The 19,081-nt window shown below is 40.5% G+C and overlaps 1 protein-coding gene across 1 annotated transcript; it reads left to right on the forward strand.

Annotated features, from left to right (window-relative positions):
* The first annotated feature begins 4,339 nt into the window (after positions 1–4,339).
* Positions 4,340–18,663, forward strand: mapkapk5 (MAPK activated protein kinase 5). The gene is made up of 14 exons (XM_061767714.1): positions 4,340–5,213; positions 6,682–6,755; positions 9,221–9,296; positions 10,556–10,653; positions 10,724–10,832; positions 11,076–11,165; positions 11,258–11,353; positions 11,418–11,498; positions 11,568–11,755; positions 12,776–12,896; positions 12,972–13,102; positions 14,643–14,758; positions 14,856–14,960; positions 16,062–18,663. The coding sequence occupies exons 1-14, from the start codon at positions 5,178–5,180 to the stop codon at positions 16,154–16,156; spliced, it is 1,416 nt and encodes a 471-aa protein (XP_061623698.1). The 5' UTR covers positions 4,340–5,177; the 3' UTR covers positions 16,157–18,663.
* Positions 18,664–19,081: the final 418 nt, after the last annotated feature.

Raw genomic sequence — 19,081 nt, forward strand, 5'->3', positions numbered from 1 at the left:
CTCGGTTCGTAAGTAGTTTTTTGTATATTTTTTGTGCTATATTCTCAAATTTTACTTCAGGATTAAGAATTATTAACAAGAATATCCATCCATCCATTATCTGAGCCGCTTCTCCTCACTAGGGTCGCGGGCGTGCTGGAGCCTATCCCAGCTGTCATCGGGCAGGAGGCGGGGTACACCCTGAACTGGTTGCCAGCCAATCGCAGGGCACATAGAAACAAACAACCATTCGCACTCACAGTCATGCCTATGGGTAATTTAGAGTCTCCAATTAATGCATGTTTTTGGGATGTGGGAGGAAACCGGAGTGCCCGGAGAAAACCTACGCAGGCACGGGGAGAACATGCAAACTCCACACAGGCGGGGCCGGGGATTGAACCCGGGTCCTCAGAACTGTGAGGCTGACGCTCTAACCAGTCGCCCACCGTGCTGCCTAACAAGAATATATTACAGTATATGTTGTAGGTTTCTGTGTTTTACAAGCTTTCTGATGATACAAACGTTTTGAAAATAGGATAAAGATGAAGAAAGTTGTTAAAGTTTTGAGATATGTCAGACGGACGCCATTTCATTGGAGAGTCGGGGCACGGTTTATGCAGATTGCAGCTCATGGGCACGAGCTCGTCATTTAGCATGATTGACTAACATATACACAGTGTTGCAAAGAAAGTTGACCTGTACGCCCGTGTCAGGAATCTGACTGATTTTGCATTTACGCTCAACTTGTGCACAGAGTAAGAACACTTTTTACGCATTATGAGTGAATGAGAGCCATTGAATGCGTAGAATCAAATATTAGACATTAACTACATTGTAATTGTACATTAGCTATATATAGTGCTACTAACTACACATATATGATTTCTTAAACTGCCTGACCATGTTAAAATGTCATGAATACATTCTCCTTGCATGGACAATCATAGGAAAATGTGAATACAGCACTGTAAATGTCATCAAGATTTAAGTAAATGCTGCCATATTTGATTTTCTGTTACCGTCCCATTTCTTTAGTAGATTACATTATTCATTCATAACAAAACAAAAAAATAGACAATTTATTTCCAAGTAATCCCTACTAGACAATTATTGGCTGGGCCAATTATCAGCACAGCTATTCGGTATTTTGACGCATAATGGCATCTAATCCGACGGCCGAGAAGCAATCACTTTAAAACTGGGAAAACTTCATGGAACTATTAATTTATTTTTCAGTTAACTTTATTGGAGATGCTGCTGATCCTGGGAATTCCATCCATCCATCCATCCATCCATCCATTTTCTTAACCGCTTATCTTCCCTCGGGTCATGGGCTGGCTAGCCTATCCCAGCTGGCTAGCCTGTCCCAGCTATCTTCGGGCGGGAGGCGGGGTACACCCTGAACCGGTCGCCAGCCAATCGCAGGGCACATAGAAACAAACAACCATTCGCGCACACATTCACACCTATTGGCAATTTAAAGTCTTCAATCAACCTACCACGCATGTTTTTGGGGATGTGGGAGGTAACCGGGGTGCCCGGAGAAAACCCACCCAGGCACGGGGAGAACATGCAAACTCCACACAGACGTGGCCGGGATTTGAACTGTGAGGCAGATGTGCTAACCAGTCGTCCACCGTGCCGCCTGGGAATTCCATGCACTTTTTTTTTTTTTTAACTTAAAACAAAGATGAGTCAAAGATGAACACTTCAGTTGTACTGATATTTTGGAAAACTTTATTTACTCTGACAGTGTACCATTTCTTCTGTCACATGTCAGCTAATCGCCTTCTACTAGCCAGCCAATCACATGCTACTAACCAGAGTCAGTGACAACTTCCTATTTAAGGCCTTGTTGATGATCCAAGCAGTTAGAATATTTGACGAAGACACAACCAGTTCCGCCTTTTGACGTTTGCCTGTTCCTGTCCCTGTGGCTGTTGGGGATTCTGCAAGGAGTGCAAGGTCCTCATTCTGCTCTATGTGAATCATGGATTAAGACAGCAGTGAAATATAAGCATTTCCTGACCTGCTATCTGTGGATTATAAAGTCTTGCATCACTTTGGCCGATCTTCAAAGCCTGACCCTCTCGGCTGTCAAGTGTGAAGTGACTGCCCTTCGCTAAACTGTATGCTGGCTTTGATTTGACCTATCCCAGTTAATCCAAATATTTTCTATCTATCCCGGTGTGCTGCATTTGGGTCCTAAATCACACTCGCCCGTGTCAATTTAATGTAAAAAACAAAAAAAGAAATCTCAGAACTATTTATTTGTTCAGATTTTCATTTAACTATATAAACATGATGCTGAGCCTGGGAGCTCTCTTCATGTTTTGTTAGAATTTTAAACCAAAGATTTTGATTAACTTTAGACCGATTTTATTGGGCTGAACGGTATCGGCCGATATTTAGCATTTTATGCTGATCGGCTGGTCGGTTTCAACGTCATAATTCGCCGATCCGATCAATGACCTCACTGATCGGCTCCACAAAAGACATTTACTCACCGTCGCTGCGTGCACAGTATATTTGAATCCAAAAGCTAGTTTATTTTTTGCCTTGTCTGCGTGTTTTTTGACATAGTACTGTAAATATCTGACAGCCAATTAAGTTATTTATAAAAAAAAACAAAAAAACATGTCGGCGGTGTGGGACAGATAACACGTCAGAGACGGACGGGGAACACGTAATGCCCGGATAAAACTACAAGACAAATTTGCTTTTTCACGATTGCACTGTCAGACTACTGCAATAAAATCTTGTATTCCGATACCATCGGATCCTGTTTTTTACGATCATTGGGCTTTATCTTGTCAACTTAAATGCGACCGGATACACTCGTTACCGTGGCGACGACAACAAGAGTGGAGCGCGTCGACTTTGTATTATAAGGACAATATGGGGGAAAACGTGTGTTGGTGGTCACCGGTGCTCAGGACAGGAGAGGGCGTTTGTTTAAGGCTTGCTTGAGGTATGTTCACGTACTTTTAATTCGATACGGCTCACAAGCAGGCAATAAAATGTTATGTACCACGAACGGTTGGATGTAAACATGCCGGCGTTCTGTCGAATCATGCTCTAAAGTTTCGGTGTGGGTGAAGTAATTTAATTAAGAATAATTTAATTACAGTAAGTTAGCACCCATTTTTTTCTGTCATGTAATGTTGGTTTGACCTGACTGATTAGAATACACGATCTGACTAGTGCAGTGATTTCTAACATTTATGGAGCCAAGGAACATATTTTACAATTGAAAAATCTCACGGCACACCAACAAACAAACATGTCACAAAAGTGGATACATTAATTACTGTATTTACTTCCTCCCATCTAATAGAAGACCATTCATTTGTTCTATCTGTCACTATGCCTCACTGGCATGAATAGAGGAACAAAGATACATTATTTATTGTAAATATTTTTTGGGAGCAATTAAGTACACAAGTAGATACAGTAAATGAACAGGTCATTTAAATAGACAAATTCCTCCATCTTGTGATCGGATCGGTAGTCGGTTATCGTTTTTTTAAACTCGCTGATCGGTGATCGGCCCCAAAAATCCTAATCGTGTAAAGCTTAACTTTGATTGTCTTAAGATTTTTTTTAAAAATGGCGACACTTCTGGGAAAGTGTTGATTATGTGCGCTAGCTCGCAGGCTCAGTGGCTAGCAAGTGGCTAGCACATGGCAGACACATTATCGACTGAATAAAATGAAACACTTAAGGGAAGATGTATTTTTTCGGGTTGTAGGCATAGCTTGATGACCAACTGGGCGCTGTACTGATAGAAACAGCCCAATTTATTTTTAATAAGGGAGTTGCAATCGCGCAGAATAGCCACTACATGGAATAAGGGCACTTAGTACTGATATAGTCCATCCATCCATCCATTTTCTGAGCCGCTTAACCTCACAAGGGTCGCGGGTACTGATATAGTGTGGTGGGACGACTCGTGCTAGAGGTCTGTTTGCATAATCTGGCCTTGTTTTAGCACACACACAAAAATCCCAGTAAATATTTCATTTGAATATTTCACAATATTTGGTCTTTAAGTGTTCGAGTTTGTATAATTGAAAATTTCGCCGCCAATATTTTCTAACTTTTACTCCAAATGAATATCGGCTCCAAAATATCGGTATCGGTATCGGCCCTGAAAAAAAACATTAAAAAAACATCGGTCTATCTCTACTCCCAAGTTTGAGACTTTAAACGACATGATCCATATGTTTTGACCTATCAACGTTTTTATTATTTTCACCATATTAAATAAATATGAAATATGTTTAAAAAAAAAACAGCTATTGTTTACATATGTTTGTAAAAGGCCCTCATTAAAACATTTTGATCAGGCAATATGGTTTACCTACTATTGTGTACCTTAAGCTGATCGAGCTGTATCCCTGGCAAGATGCTACAAGATTAGCATTATAGCTGCGTTCGTCGCCTGGGGTACTTTTGTTGGACTCTTTCCATCCCTTTGAGGCACTCCTTTTGGCGGACAGCAACCGGGAGTTAATAGGCTGCCCCGGTGGAAGGATGTTAATGTGGTTTTGGCTTCCTTGAAGCGGCAAACTCAACTTGTCACCTGAGCCGGCCAACTGGCTAGCTTGTTAGCTAAGCTCGAGGTCGACGACACGCTGAGGCTGCACGGGGGTTTATTCTGTCGGGAATGTTTAGCTTAATCTTTCGTTTCGGCTTAAGGTGGGGGTAGTACTGACGTATTTTAGGTTAAAATCCATGTAATTATAGTGTAGTCATCCACCCGAATGGGGTGCCATTAGGCTACATGCTAGCAAGCGAGCTAGCTGTATGTAACATCGCTCTTACTAAAAATACACCCTTGTCCTGTGGTGGGCTCGTCCGCTACATTTTTGCCGTCTCCGTCTTTTATGGTGACCTCGCCCGGTGTTTGGCACTCTACATGGTCACTACGGTGGAGCCAAGCCGACAGGAAGAGCGAGCCGGAGCCCGAGGTGGTGAGTCGGGTTGGGCTGACTTGACGCCGCATCGCACCAGCTGGAAGGTGTTGCTAGCGCGTTACTTTGTCCTCATGTCCTGCCGTTAGTGGACATATAACGAGCCCTGGTCCACACCAGGGATACAGGAGCGAGGCTTGTTGAAAGGTCAAGCATAAAGTCTTTGTTTCCACTGTCAACTGTGTGAGATCTTGCGAGGACAACCGTGCCAAGTGGATCGTCATGTCGGAAGATAACAGCGCAGATAACTTCATCAAGGTAACTTTTGGGGAGAGGAAACTTACATATGTCGTGTGTGTGTGTGTGTGTGTGTGTGGGTGGGTGGGGGTCCTCGGTTTACGACGGAGTTACGTTCCTGCGGAACCTGAATGTTTACGTAAATCAGAACTGCGTAATCTAGCAGCAACCAGCTGTAACGCAGTAGTAAGATCCTAATTACAGTAAATATATTTACTGTAGGCCATAAATATGACGCATTCAAAGGAAATAATAAGTGGTAACAGAAACCTATTGTTAAGCCTCTACAGAAACCAGTTCATTGTTTGCCCTTTGTACCCCTAAATGTCTTTATTACAGTCAATATTTGTAGGAAAAACAATAAGGGTGATAATCCTGATAACGATTTATATCCCAATATAGTATTTTTCCTTAAAATTACATGAAATTATTGGCATTTTTTCTGTGATTTTTTTTCTCTCCATTTATTTATAAAATACATATATAGACCACACAAGTAAATGAATAAAAGATTAATAAAATAAAACAGAAATGTCCAGTGGTCAAATTAATACCATTCAAAATAACAACCACTTTTCAAAGAATGCAGTAAAGTGAAAATAATTAAAATAAATACAAACACAGTCGTTCAAGTAACATTCTAGTATGCCTAACATTTATCCAGTGATGGTATTCCCAAGCAGACATATTCTTGCGCCGCTTCACAAACTAGTTAATTCTGTGCATTTTGTAACCTAAAAATGGCATAATTACAGGCATGGACAAGTTAGAGTTTCCAATAAACCTAACATGTTATCGGAATGGGGGAGGAAGTGGAGTACCCAGAGAAAACCTACTCAAGTATATGATGCAGATGTGCTATTAACTACTTTACTATGCTGCCATGGGTTAATTAACTTTATTCCAATTGGAAAAATTGTTTTCGCAACAGAACACATTGGAGCTCTGACTTTAGCGGTGCCACCTCACAGGGACAGTGAAATGTAAATCAATAAGCTAATCACATTTTGGCGAGAAATTTGTCCATCCTATCCTATGAAGGTAAAAGCATCAAAGTATACTTTTAGTTCTAGGCCTTTATCCACCCCAACAATGCTCCTTGCTAACATTTAGTACCACCCTGCCTCTGGGATTCCTTCCTGGCCTGCTACCGTCTATGTGTCACCATCCTGGCATCCAAGTCAGCAGTAAAATGTGATCTCAAGTGCTTTCACAACTGGGTCAGAATGTGCTTAATGATGGGTTGACTGGGTTCTGCTCTGTTCCTGAGAACAGGAACACACACTGGAGTGTCCGCTTGAGCCATGATCACACAGAATGTGGTGTGGAATAGAATTGCGTTGACAAAGCCACTAGATAACTTGTTCAACAACCGTCAGGGTTTGGCTGACTCACAGTCATCTTAAAATCTGTTTATGTCGAATAGATCGGACGGATAAAAATTGTCTATTCTGTGACTAACTTTTCATTATATATATTCTTATTACAGGAAGCATCCATTCTTGAGGAATACAACATAAACTGGACACAAAAGCTAGGCGCTGGCATCAGTGGACCTGTCAGGTGAGTCTGAAATGATATAGAAAATAAGCAGTGTCAAAACCAAGTATGGTCAATCCACCAGGTAACTCACCCTTTGAATCTCTGCCCAATGTTAGCATGTGCTAGCCTACCTTGAAAAAGCCATCCTTAAGGCACTACGTGTCGGCTTAGCTGTAGAAGAGTCCACTGACGTGTCTGACAATGCTCAGCTATTAGATGAGGTTAATCAGCAAAGAGAAGAAAGTGTTCAGTGAAGACCTGTTAAGTGTTAATACCCTCCAGATGTCTAGGCTACTTCAATATACGGTATATTACAATTTAATCATAACACCAACCCAACCACCAATTGTTGGAGCAAACTGGACCTCTTTAAATTTTAGCTAAATACCCATTAAATAAGGGATGCAATGTTTTTGTTTAATATTCTTAAAGGTTAAACATTTCCTGCACATGCCAATTAGGAAAATATTTAACATGGTGGTGAACAGCATATACACTACTGTATTGGTGAAAAGCTGTGATTGCATAATATGGGTTGTTATGATCTCAAGACACAAGAAGCTCAACTCATTTGTCTGATTTATGGATACTAACAGGAACTGTATGACTCAGACTCTACTTGTCTCTGTCGGAACACCTCTGAGTCACTCCATATTTCAACTCTTTTGTTTCTGAAATTGGCTGTGATTCATGAGGCCTTATACCTAATAGGCCTGCTGCACTTTTCTGATCCAGCCCAAACAGAACATTAATGTTATCCAGCTGGCCCCCATCTGCACTGCTCTGTGAGTCACCGTTGCCTTCCAGCTGGTGAACTTTGGCCAAAGCTGAATGAAGCACCACTGGGTGGTGTTTTTTCTTATCAGGTGACCATTTAGTTTACGTGGCTGAGAGGAAGAGGACGGATGCATTTGGTACAACACTAGCTCTCAGTTTTAGAGAATGGGAGGCAATATTTTTTTCAATTTTATGTTGCCTGTGTGACAAAACACATAGTACACACAGAGATTAAGATGTCTCTCTAACCATAACAAACCCATGTTGGCACAATAAAGTGACAGATTTTTCCGTCTCTGTAAATAAGCAGCAGATCAACATTTACATAAATATCACAAACCCATAAATGAATTCCCAGTCAAGGTGATATATGTACCTGTGGCTGCAAAGGTGAAGTGTGGAGGATCTCTGTCACCAAAATGCACAAGTGCAGTCAATGAATGGAGCTGTCATTGCCAACAGCCTCACCTTTATTTCTCCTCCGTTTCCTGTCTTTGTATTATTATAATATAGCAACAGCGGCCAGGGGAATCTACTTCTTTCATGACAATTCCGCCATGTTGTTTGTGGCAATAATAACAACAACAACAAAAAAATGCAGTTAAGTATATCTGGTGCCTCAAAACGTTGTTTCCCAACAAGACGTGTTTCTGCTGCAGCAAGTTGATTATGTTTAGTCTGGTGTGAGGGTGGGTCGTGTTTAGCCCCGTTGCTTTGTGTGCAGCGGTGCTAACCCTAACATTAATATAGCCTTTCATTGACTTTGTATTAAACAGTCTTGGGGATCTTTAAGTTCAGAAATCGGTGCGATGTCAGCAAAAAAAAAAACCCAAAAAACAAGTATCGGATTTGACTGGATCTAAAATCTCTGATTTTACCGCTCTTAAACAAGCAGTCCATTCCATGCTGCGCTCTGCACTTCCATCAGTCAGCGCCCGGACGGCCTGCAGAACCCACGTGATCACAACAACAGGTTGATAAGGTGCTAGTATAGTAGCAAGGAGTTAGAGTGGATGTTGCTTGCTTCAGGTCATTTATTAACTTTCCAGTTGACATTCACTGTACAATTAAACACACGTAACAAAAGAATTACACCTATTGAATGTTCAAATAGATCACAGACCTAGTTTCTTTCTTCGTTTTTTGTTCACAAAAATCGCTAGCTCAAAGCTAATGCACAGTGAATGAAAAACACTAATGCAAATTAGCATCTAACTCGCGGCACTTGTGTTTCTCAAAGTAATGAATATTGGTACACAAATGGTTAATAAACAGGCAATATAAGCATATTCTCTGGCATGTATTCTTCGAACTGTGAGAAATGAGTTATAATAACAATATTCGATCGTGAGTTTCTTCTTTTTTTTACTGCGTGTATCTTATTACGTGCACCACACTCCCATCAGATGTCAAGATGGGCACACTTTATGTATCTTATTGGTTAATAATAAATGGGTCAGTTTTTGTCATAACTGCTGTTGCTGATTGTTATTCTCTGTTAGAGTAATATCACTTGATCAAGCCCTTTCTAACATTCTATACTACAAAATAAGTAAATTATGTATGATTATTGCAGAAATTGGGTCGTACCGATATCGGTATTGGCCAAAACTCAAGGCTGCAATATTGGTATCACATCGGAAGTGAAAAAGTTGGATCGGGACGTCCCTAGAAGAGTCACTTTAACCTTCTCTTTTATCCTTGTTAAGAGTTTGTGTGAAGAAGTCAACACAGGAACGGTTGGCCCTGAAGATCCTCATTGATCGCCCGAAAGCTAGGAATGAGGTTAGACAATCACTACCTGTTTTTTTTTTTTGCTCTTGAATTCTTTTTGTTTGAGGTTTAGTGTCACTCTTGTGCTGCTTCTGTTTGTGAGGATGTAACATTATTAAACACAGTGTCTAGGTGTTCCTTTGTGCCATCAGTAGCCTCCTACTTCTCAGGCATGCGGTCAGCATGCAAGCTCTCATGACACGGCTGGGTAAAATATGTGCAAAACATCGTCTCAGTTAAATCATGAGCTTTTGTTTTTGATAAAACTGCAAAATGTTCTCGACATGTGTACTCTGGGAAAAATATGAACACTAAACTTCTTTTTAATCCCTTCCACCCATTCATTTCGTCGAGCATTTGTCTTCATGGGAGTCTTTGTTTAGGTGGACTCTATCCCAACTGACTTTGGGTGAGAGGCGAGATGCACCCTGGGATGTTCGCTAGCCAATTTCAGTGTTTTTACTCCCATTTTCCATCAATTGAATTAAGTAATTAGAACGTTTTTCTTCAGTCTTTAATTGATGGAAGATGAAAGCAAAAAAATTAGGGTATAAATACAGGGTAAAAAAAATGGATGGACAAATACAGTAGCATGTTTCAGCCCTCTAACCACTTTAAATATGGGAGATGCTGGTGTTAGTGGACAGATATGAAAGTAATGCTACACTAAAGTCTCTTCAACTAATATCTACCACAACAAATCTAGCAGTAGTGATTGTACAGTGTTCCCTCGCTGCGTTGTGGGTCCGTCACGCTGCTACATCGTATGTTTTTTTCTTTTTTTGTCACTTTGTCTATCATGAAAATCCCTGCTATATCACAGAAATCTGTAATGCCCTTGCATGTGGGGAAGGAGAGCCGCAGTCGCCGAGGCACTTTTCAGCTTTTTATTGAATAGCAAGATGCAATTAGACACAATGAGCACATTCAGGCAGAAGCTGGTGTTGGCCACAGCTCACGCCGAGACACTCACACTCAGACCTCCCTCCAGCTTGCTGGCATCACACCCCTCGTTCCACCACGCCCGCCTCTTATATTGAAACATATCCAACACAGGGATTACAATATTGTACAGTATTACATTTACAGTGTGTTTACAAGTGTGTGTTAGTAAGCTAAAATGTTTTTAAAGCCTGTGGGAGGAATACAACTATTTACATGGTCTCTCTATATTACAGCTTTTCACATATTGCGGGTGGTTTTTAAATGCATCACAGACTGGATGCTGCTATGTTCCCTGATTTTAAACACTTGACTGTTTTTGCCTGCAGGTGCGACTCCATATGATGTGCGCCAACCACCCAAACATTGTGCAAATCTTGGAGGTGTACGCCAACAGTGTCCAGTTCCCACACGAGTCCAGCCCGAGGTAACTTTGTCCACCCATCTGCGTCGCGTTATTTGTGCTGCCTTGTTTTGAAAAGTGTTGTATTTGGCAGAGCCCGGCTTCTAATTGTCATGGAGATGATGGAAGGCGGCGAACTGTTCCACAGAATCAGTCAGCACAGGCACTTTACTGAAAAAATGGCCAGCGAAGTCACAAAGCAGGTAGGCAATGGCAGTATACATGCGCACTCCATCAGTCTCGTGATTTCTAACCAGCGTCGTCTCTACGCACGTTTTACAGGTGTTAAACCTTTTTTGTCACATGACTATCAGCAGGTCTCGCAGTCTCGTTAGCAGCTCCCTGCTTGGATTCCGCAGCTGATGTCACACTAGATCAGCATGCCATGTGGCCATTAGCATTTGTTGAGACACACACATAAACGTGTGACATCCCTCCTCCTACAGATCAGTCAAGCCTTGGAACACTGTCACTCCTTAAATATTGCACATCGGGACCTGAAGCCAGAGAACCTGCTCTTCAAGGATAACTCTTTGGTAATTAAAGGAATTTCTCCACTTACTCTTACACGACAATATTGTTTGTGCCATGTTTTACTGTTGTTGTTGTTTTACCACATTTTCCTCAGGATGCTCCCGTGAAGCTGTGTGACTTCGGCTTTGCCAAAATAGATCAGGGGGACTTGATGACACCCCAGTTCACTCCCTACTATGTAGCACCTCAGGTAGAAAACCAACAGAAAAAAACATTAAATAGAATGCATATCAAACCTGGTTGTTGCACTGCAGGTACTTGAGGCTCAAAGAAGACACCAGAAGGAAAAGTCTGGAATCATACCTACCTCACCCACTCCTTACACCTACAACAAGGTGAGACTTGGACAGGAAGTGATAGGATAGGCAGTGTAACTTGAATCAACTCTCATTGTCTTTCTCCAGAGCTGTGACTTGTGGTCTCTGGGCGTCATCATCTACGTGATGCTGTGCGGCTATCCTCCGTTCTACTCCAAGCATCACAGTCGCACCATTCCCAAGGACATGAGAAAGAAGATCATGATGGGCAGCTTTGACTTCCCTGAAGACGAATGGAGTCAGATCTCAGAGATGGCAAAGGACATCGTGCGCAAGTAGGTTTAGTTACAGTAGCTCCCTTGTTAATGCCCATAAAATAAACAAATAGAATCATTTACTTGTCATTGTAACGCCTATATTAACTGCACGAGCAATATTTAAAGTAACATTTAAACTTCTTAACTGTCATAGAAGTGAAGAAATACCTTAGTTGCGGTACTATTAGCAAAAAATAAATAAAAAATCATGACAGACGCAGTGACGAACATGATGAAGTAGGGATGCAAGTTGTTTCACATGTACTACTACAGTTAGATTATTGTTTACGTATTGTTGGGTAGTGCAAAATAATACTGAACAGCCTTGAAAGAGACTGAATGTACCGAACGACTGACCGCCTGGTTTAATTTTGTGACTCGGTGCTGTGTTTCTATTGCTTGCCAACAGAGTAGACAATAAGAGTCCCCTTTTTTGTTTTTTGTTACATATTTAAAAAACTGTTTCCTTTGTTGTGGAAACAATTAGCCTCTGTAATACAGAGGAGGATTCTTTTAAAGACAAACAAGCTTGCACAGTTTATTATCTTAGCAAAGTGGTCTCATGGTATTTGGCCAAAAAGACATTTCATGCTGAGGTCGTTATACCCCCCACGTGTGAGCAAATAAAGCCAATACAACAATCAGAAGATACAGCACATTGGGTGTGGTTGATAGCATCAGAGATTTGCAATTGAAATTCAAGGCAAGTCAACAATACAGGAAGAAACAATACATTAAGTGTAGTTAAAAAACATCTCATGGCGTCTTGGTCCTGCTCAGCCATTTGGAAACCTTTTGTATTTTAATTAGGAGGCATAAGGAAAAAGAGCATAGATGAAATAAGTGTAACCCAGCTCTCGTGTAATTGTATATTTGAATGGCTTGAGTTTTCTGGCAGAGATTACTGGGCCTGCATGTTGTTGGACACAAATATCTCCAGTCCTTATTTCTAGTCCAAAACTTTTTACCAATACCAAGACTACCGACTATGAGTTCATTTGTGAATCACGCTTCCCTTCCTTGTTGTGCTCCCTGCAGGCTGCTGAAGGTGAAGCCAGAGGAGAGGCTAACCATCGAAGGAGTCTTGTCTCACCCGTGGCTCAACTGCACCGAGGCCCTGGACAACGTGCTGCCCTCCGCCCAGATGATGATGGACAAGGTGGGCGGGGAGGGGTCAAGACACTGTTGGAGTCGTTTTAAATGAAGATGCAATGACACTCGGGATGTATCTCAGGCGGTGGTCGCAGGTATCCAGCAGGCCCATGCGGAGCAATTGGCCAACATGAGGATTCAGGATCTGAACATCAGCCTGAAGCCACTCAACTCCGTCAACAACCCAATCCTCAGGAAGAGGAAACTCCTTGGGTCTGTTTGTTTATGTTCACGTCAAATAAATGAGCTTTTAGGGGCTTTTGTAGCCTACGTGCAAACAACACAATTTACAAGCATACCCTATTTCTGCAAATAGCGGCTGGGGTTGTTTATTTGAGGCCTTTATTTGTGCAATTCTAGTTTTGTAATACTTAATGTTATCAGTAGAGATTTTCGATACCACTTTATTTTGGGCTGGTACGGGTACTCACCAAAGCCACCAGTACGTTTTGATGCATCAAATTTCAATTACTACAATGACAGAAAATTCTGAATAAAGTTCTTTCTTTCTGACGCACATGATGATTTACCGCTGTGTTAAACCGCCGCAGTGTAGCGCCCACTACTGGTGAGGAGAACTTACTTGTCAGATTTTTTTGCCTTAAGTATCGGTGGCAGGTATCGGCAGCCTTCGCAAGTACCCGATACCTGGAAATAAGGCCGGTATCGGCGTGATACTGATACCTGGTATCGACACTCACCCATCCCTCCTCACCAGTATATTGTAATTCAAGCGAAAGTGGAGTTTAGAACGCAATTTAAAAGGATTATAGAGGGTAAATACAGCAAAACTGCAAGAACTGAGGCACACAACCAAACTTCGAGCAGTGATCACACGTTGGCTTTGAAGATGCTCTCCCCACATAGACATAATACTGCCCTGGAAACTCGTTTACAACATGCGATAAGACTGCACACTCCAAATTAATTTGAGACATGCGCTAGTAGGTGCTGATGGTTTGGCTTGCAACAGTGTCTAAATGGGCTCAGCTCATCTCTTTATGTCCGTGTGTGAACAATAGCAGCTATTATTAGTTACATTTACTAACCATTTTTCTGCTTGATGGGTAAAGGGATGCATCTATTTGAAGGAAGTGTCACTCGACTTGCACACCAAAGAACTGGGTCATGGCATTTATTCGAGGCACCACCACCAATAGAAGAAATGCAGCAAAATGTTCGCATTTGGCCATAACTCCTGTACCTTTTGTTGTACAGGTATATGGTGAGATCTTTGACAAGAACTATAGTAATCCCCGCATATTTGCCATTTATTGTGTATAAATTCACTTATTCCTTTTTTTTTCTGTGGAACCTACTTCTAATTGCTGAAAGGTTCACCTATTGGTGATTTTTGTTCTTTCTGTGATACCACAAGATGCCCAAAGCCTATCTAAAAAGGAAAGTAGTACAATAATTTGACTGAGGAGGGGAGGAACTACACTTAGCCTGGGTTGTTAGTGGAAGTCTCCGTGGAGACTAGTGGAGCGTCTCCACCGCATGTGCACATGCAATTGTGCACTTCCAACCGGGTATTTTGGGATCATAGTTTGTGGTCTATTTACTCTTTAAACTATTAATATAGGCAATTATAACAAGTTTTGCGGGATCAGTTACTTGTTTTGTGTTACGTTTTGGCAGCAGAGCTCCGGATGTAGTTATTTTTGAACATTTTTGCATCACTTATTAGTGTCAAAGTTTGGAGGAGTGCAGCATGGTTGAACAGTATGTGCCCTTGCTGTCTTTGTTCCAGCCCCAAGCCCAGTGACGGTTTCTTCATTCACGACCCAGAGAACGGAGGTGAGGACTCCAACGTAGCGCTGGAGAAACTACGAGATGTCATTGCACAGTGTATTCTTCCACAGGCGGGTCAGTTAAACAAAAACACAGAGAGGAACAAATTTGGAAATGTTAAATGATTAAATTTGAACTCTGTGTATGTGTGTGTGTGTGTGTGTGTGTTCAGGAGAGAATGAGGACGAGAAGCTGAACGTGGTGATGCATGAAGCCTGGCGGTTCAACAGAGACTGTAAACTGCTGCGAGACGGCCTGCAGGGCCTCAGTTGGGACGGTCAGTGCTCACTTCTGCTGCTTGACTTTAAGTTTTAACTGGTGTACACGTACCAAATTCTCTGCGGTTTTTTTCCACTTATTCTTAAGCGTATGGTGTACTGGAGATGACCAGCAAAGCACACCACACACATAACGTTACTGTAGATAGAGACTGAGCCTTGTCACGAAGAGCAAAATAAAATAAAAAAAAAATGCAATTGACGCCCCTCAAAATATTTCTGATAACCCATGTTAATAGTTTTTAAACCATAATTATACCACAAACTGTGATCCTGAAACACTTTCATATCATTTCAAAACTCCTCTTACGACATTACCCTTAAAAATAAATTGGTCGAAGAAAAAATGCACCAGAAGTGCGCATTCATATATCCGCCTGTATGTGCATCTGCAAAGTATTCCCAGCACTTCACTTTTTCCACATTTTGTGTTATGGCTTTTTCCCCAGAAATTACAAATTGATTTTCACACAACACCCAATAATGACAACACATTTTAAATTCCTGCTAATTTCCAATGCAAGTCCTTTTTGACGACGTCACCATTCTACAACACTCCCGCCTCCTGTCCCTTCGGCAACACTCAGAAAACGTCGGCGCAATATATCAGAAATCAGGCTTTCAAAAATAAAAGCATACCAGTAAAATAACACAGTTCATACACCTGAAACACAAAGTCCGGTGCACCTCAGAAATGGAGGACCAGCTCGTGGAGCTGTGGGAAGCACGAGAGTGCTTATTTAACATCGCCGACAAGTTTTTGTACCGTCTTTTAAAAATGTATTTATATTTATTTGTTTTTGGTTCAGGATTTTTTCTGTGTGTGTTCTTAGATGGTGCATTTGGTATGTTTCTTCTATGTTTTTGTTTGATCACATGATATCTCGGCAGACTAGATTTGAGATCAGCGGTGGAACAGAATCTTTACGTGTGGTCTTCTGTGTTGAGATTATCGGAGCACACCAGACACAATACGGCCAAAACTGTTAAATGCCTGATTTTTAATCTTCCTGTGTGGGGTCTATAACAGATCATTTTTTTAGATTTGAAAAATCTTCTGTGTACCAGGCCCAAGTTTCATTTGCTGTTTTGTGTTGCAGGTCGAGCGTTTTCCGATAAGGTGGATCGCTTGAAGTTGGCCGAAATCGTAAAACAGGCCATCGAAGAGAGGACAAATCTGGAAGAGTCTCACTAGCGAATGTCTTTCTATTGATCGTTTTTATATTATCTTTTTAACAGGGCTTTTATAAAAAGTCAAATGTGCTTTTCCTCCCCATGGATTCATTTGCAAGGCCTATTGTACAGCTGTTTAAAAAAAAAAACTTGGTACTTGCAAAGAAAAAAAAAAAACTATATTTTCATTTTTGCAAAAAAAAAAGAAGAGAAAAATCAATGTGAGAAGTTATTTTCTTGGAGGGAATTTTTATTCGCAGCTTGTAGTGATTTATTTTATCCCAGTGATTTCATTTCTTTTAACTTTCCAAACAGTTTTATTTATTTAAAGAAAAAGTTCCATTATTTATATACTGTTTTTTTGTCGTTTTTGTTTTGGTAGCCTGTGAGCAGGCTTTAAAGAAGAATTCTGATTTTTATGCACATTATACGTTTTAGACCTGTGTTCATGTCAGTGTGAGTCCCTCTCTTAAAGCTGCAAAGAGACGCTTAGAATAAGATCCAACCAGACATCAACCATGAAGGCTAGTCGTCCTCCCAGCAAATCAGCTTTTGACATCAAATCTTACCTACTTGAGTTGCCAACAGCATCTTGAGCTTCCTCCTTCCGCTCTTCCTTAATGTGTCACCCTACTTCTTGGACCCTTCCATGGACATACAGAAGATTCTTGTAGCTGTCTCTAGTGGTAAAGTCATGATTCAGCCTTAAACGTTGGCTCTTTTTTTTTTTTATATTTAAAAAAAAAAAAAATAATAATTTTATATGATTTGTTTCAAACTGTTCAAGTGGAAATGTTTTGAGTTAGACATCCTGCTGCTTGACTAACTACAAAGAAATGTGTTTTCTTTGGTAGTGGACGTCTATCCTCAAATCTCAAATAGAAGTCCCTACTCTAATAGATGCCATGCCCCGATTCGTCGCCGGGTGCGTCATCCACTTAAAGCATTTAAATGACTCCCTTCTCATCTTGGTGAGAGACGCTATCGTTCACACACTGCTATGCCCTTTTGAACTCTGTTAACCAAAACAGCAGCACCTACTGAAGCACTTAAGTCTATGATGAAATGAAGTACATAATCTTACTGTTTGTGAACAAGTTCCCTGCACAGTATTGATAATCTCCTTAAAACGCCAGTTTGATATAATGCACAAGTAGCATTGTTTAATAGTATTCTAAAAATGCCTTTGTACAAATAAAGGTCTGCCCCCCAATATACTCCTCCTCCAATCTGCTGCAAGTAAATAAATAAAGCCCCCAATACTATGGAGTCATGTTGCTGTGATCATATCCCTACCAAGTCTTGTCCATATATGGTCATGTCCACATCAATGTGCTAATGCCCATATTATGGAGGCATGGCCACATATGGTAGGTCCATGTACACATGTCGTCGTGTCAACATAGGATAGTATGGAGTCATGTCAATTTATGGTGTGCCAATGTCCATACTATCAAATCATGTTGAAATAGTCATGTCCACATGTGATGTCCAAAAATGAACATGTCCAAATGTGGTTACAGCCAAGCGGCCTTGTACATATATGGTGAAGTCCATGTGTTAATGTCCATATTATTGTGTGTGTGTGTATGTGTGTGTGTGTATATATATATATATATATATATATATATATATATCGTGTCCAAGTGGTCGCATCCACATTTGCTAATTTACACGTGGTCATGTATGTGTGCTGATGTTCATAATATGGAGTCATGTCCACATGCATGGTCATGCCCATACCATGCTGGTCACATGAGCCAGTGTGGCGTTTCTATGGCGACGGGCTGAGCCAGCAGAACCCTGCATGTCTGAATATTCACAGCTTCATTGTTTCTTCATGACTTTGTTAATGGATACAAATTATCTATATGGGATAATTCTTCCACACACATTTTCACTGGATTTTCCTTTTTCAATCTGTTGCTGTATAAGCATGTCCAATGTCTTTGGATATGATCAGATAAAGTGAAGGATAAAATATTCCACTACTTTACCAACACTACCTTTAAAAAAATGAAATTATTTCTTCTGTTTACATTCATCATTAGTGAAACTTTTGTAAACCGCTTGTTAGGATTAGGATTTTTATTTCTTTTTGTTCTGCTCCAGATTATTTGGAGGATTTTTTTTTTTTTTTTTACAAATGTGACTCCCTTTAAATCTCCTGGACAACCATAAAACTATTTTTAAGGCCTTATTGCACAAGCAAATGTGCCTTGGGAACTTTTCTTGAGTACAAAATTGTTCATTGTTTTGTATTTTACTAAAAATATAAATCATTCCACAAATGGGCTATTTTTTTTAATGGGTTTCACATTTCTTGGGGGAGTGTAACTCATTAAAAAAAACAACATTACTAATTGAGCTTTTTGAGCATATTATTCAATACCATAAAATGATCTTGTACCAAAAGTATCAATGTTTAAAAAAAGTAGCACAAGCCCATCATGGAAATCTTTACATATTTCTGCCTTCTCTGGAATGTCTTCAACTTGTTGACTTTGTAATAAAAAAGACTTTTCAAGAGCTCTTACGTCATTAATACTTCAGCGCAGCCTACTGCTTTAATTCACCTGTTGGTAACAACTTAATGTTTTTCTCAAAATGACTTTCTTCATAACGTTTGTGTTATAAGACATCATTACAGCTTGGGTCATAATACTGACTGACTTTAGTCGAACCACTATGACATTTCTCCTGTACTATTACAACTATTTGTGACAGTGCAACTTTCGTTTGTAATGTTACTAGTTTTCTATTGTTTACTATTGGAATATAGGCTTTTTCTTGTTTTATACCCTCACAAAATTACCCCCCCTGATAATTACTTCTTTTGTCCCAAATTAAAACCTCTCTCATAACGTTTTAGCATGTTAACCAGTTAGCTTGGCGCTGCTTGCTGAAATAAAAACATATCACAGAGCAAGCTCCTCCATTGTGCATC

This window comes from Phyllopteryx taeniolatus, chromosome 3 (assembly GCF_024500385.1).
Source record: "Phyllopteryx taeniolatus isolate TA_2022b chromosome 3, UOR_Ptae_1.2, whole genome shotgun sequence".
NCBI classification, from domain to species: Eukaryota; Metazoa; Chordata; class Actinopteri; order Syngnathiformes; family Syngnathidae; genus Phyllopteryx; species Phyllopteryx taeniolatus.

Coding starts and splice junctions, on each gene's coding strand:
- mapkapk5 (XM_061767714.1), top strand. CDS start 5,178: ATGTCGGAAGATAACAGCGCAGATAACTTCATCAAG. Junction 10,833..11,075: donor CCAGCGAAGTCACAAAGCAG/GTAGGCAATGGC, acceptor CTCCTCCTACAG/ATCAGTCAAGCCTTGGAACA. Junction 14,759..14,855: donor GTGTATTCTTCCACAGGCGG/GTCAGTTAAACA, acceptor GTGTGTGTTCAG/GAGAGAATGAGGACGAGAAG.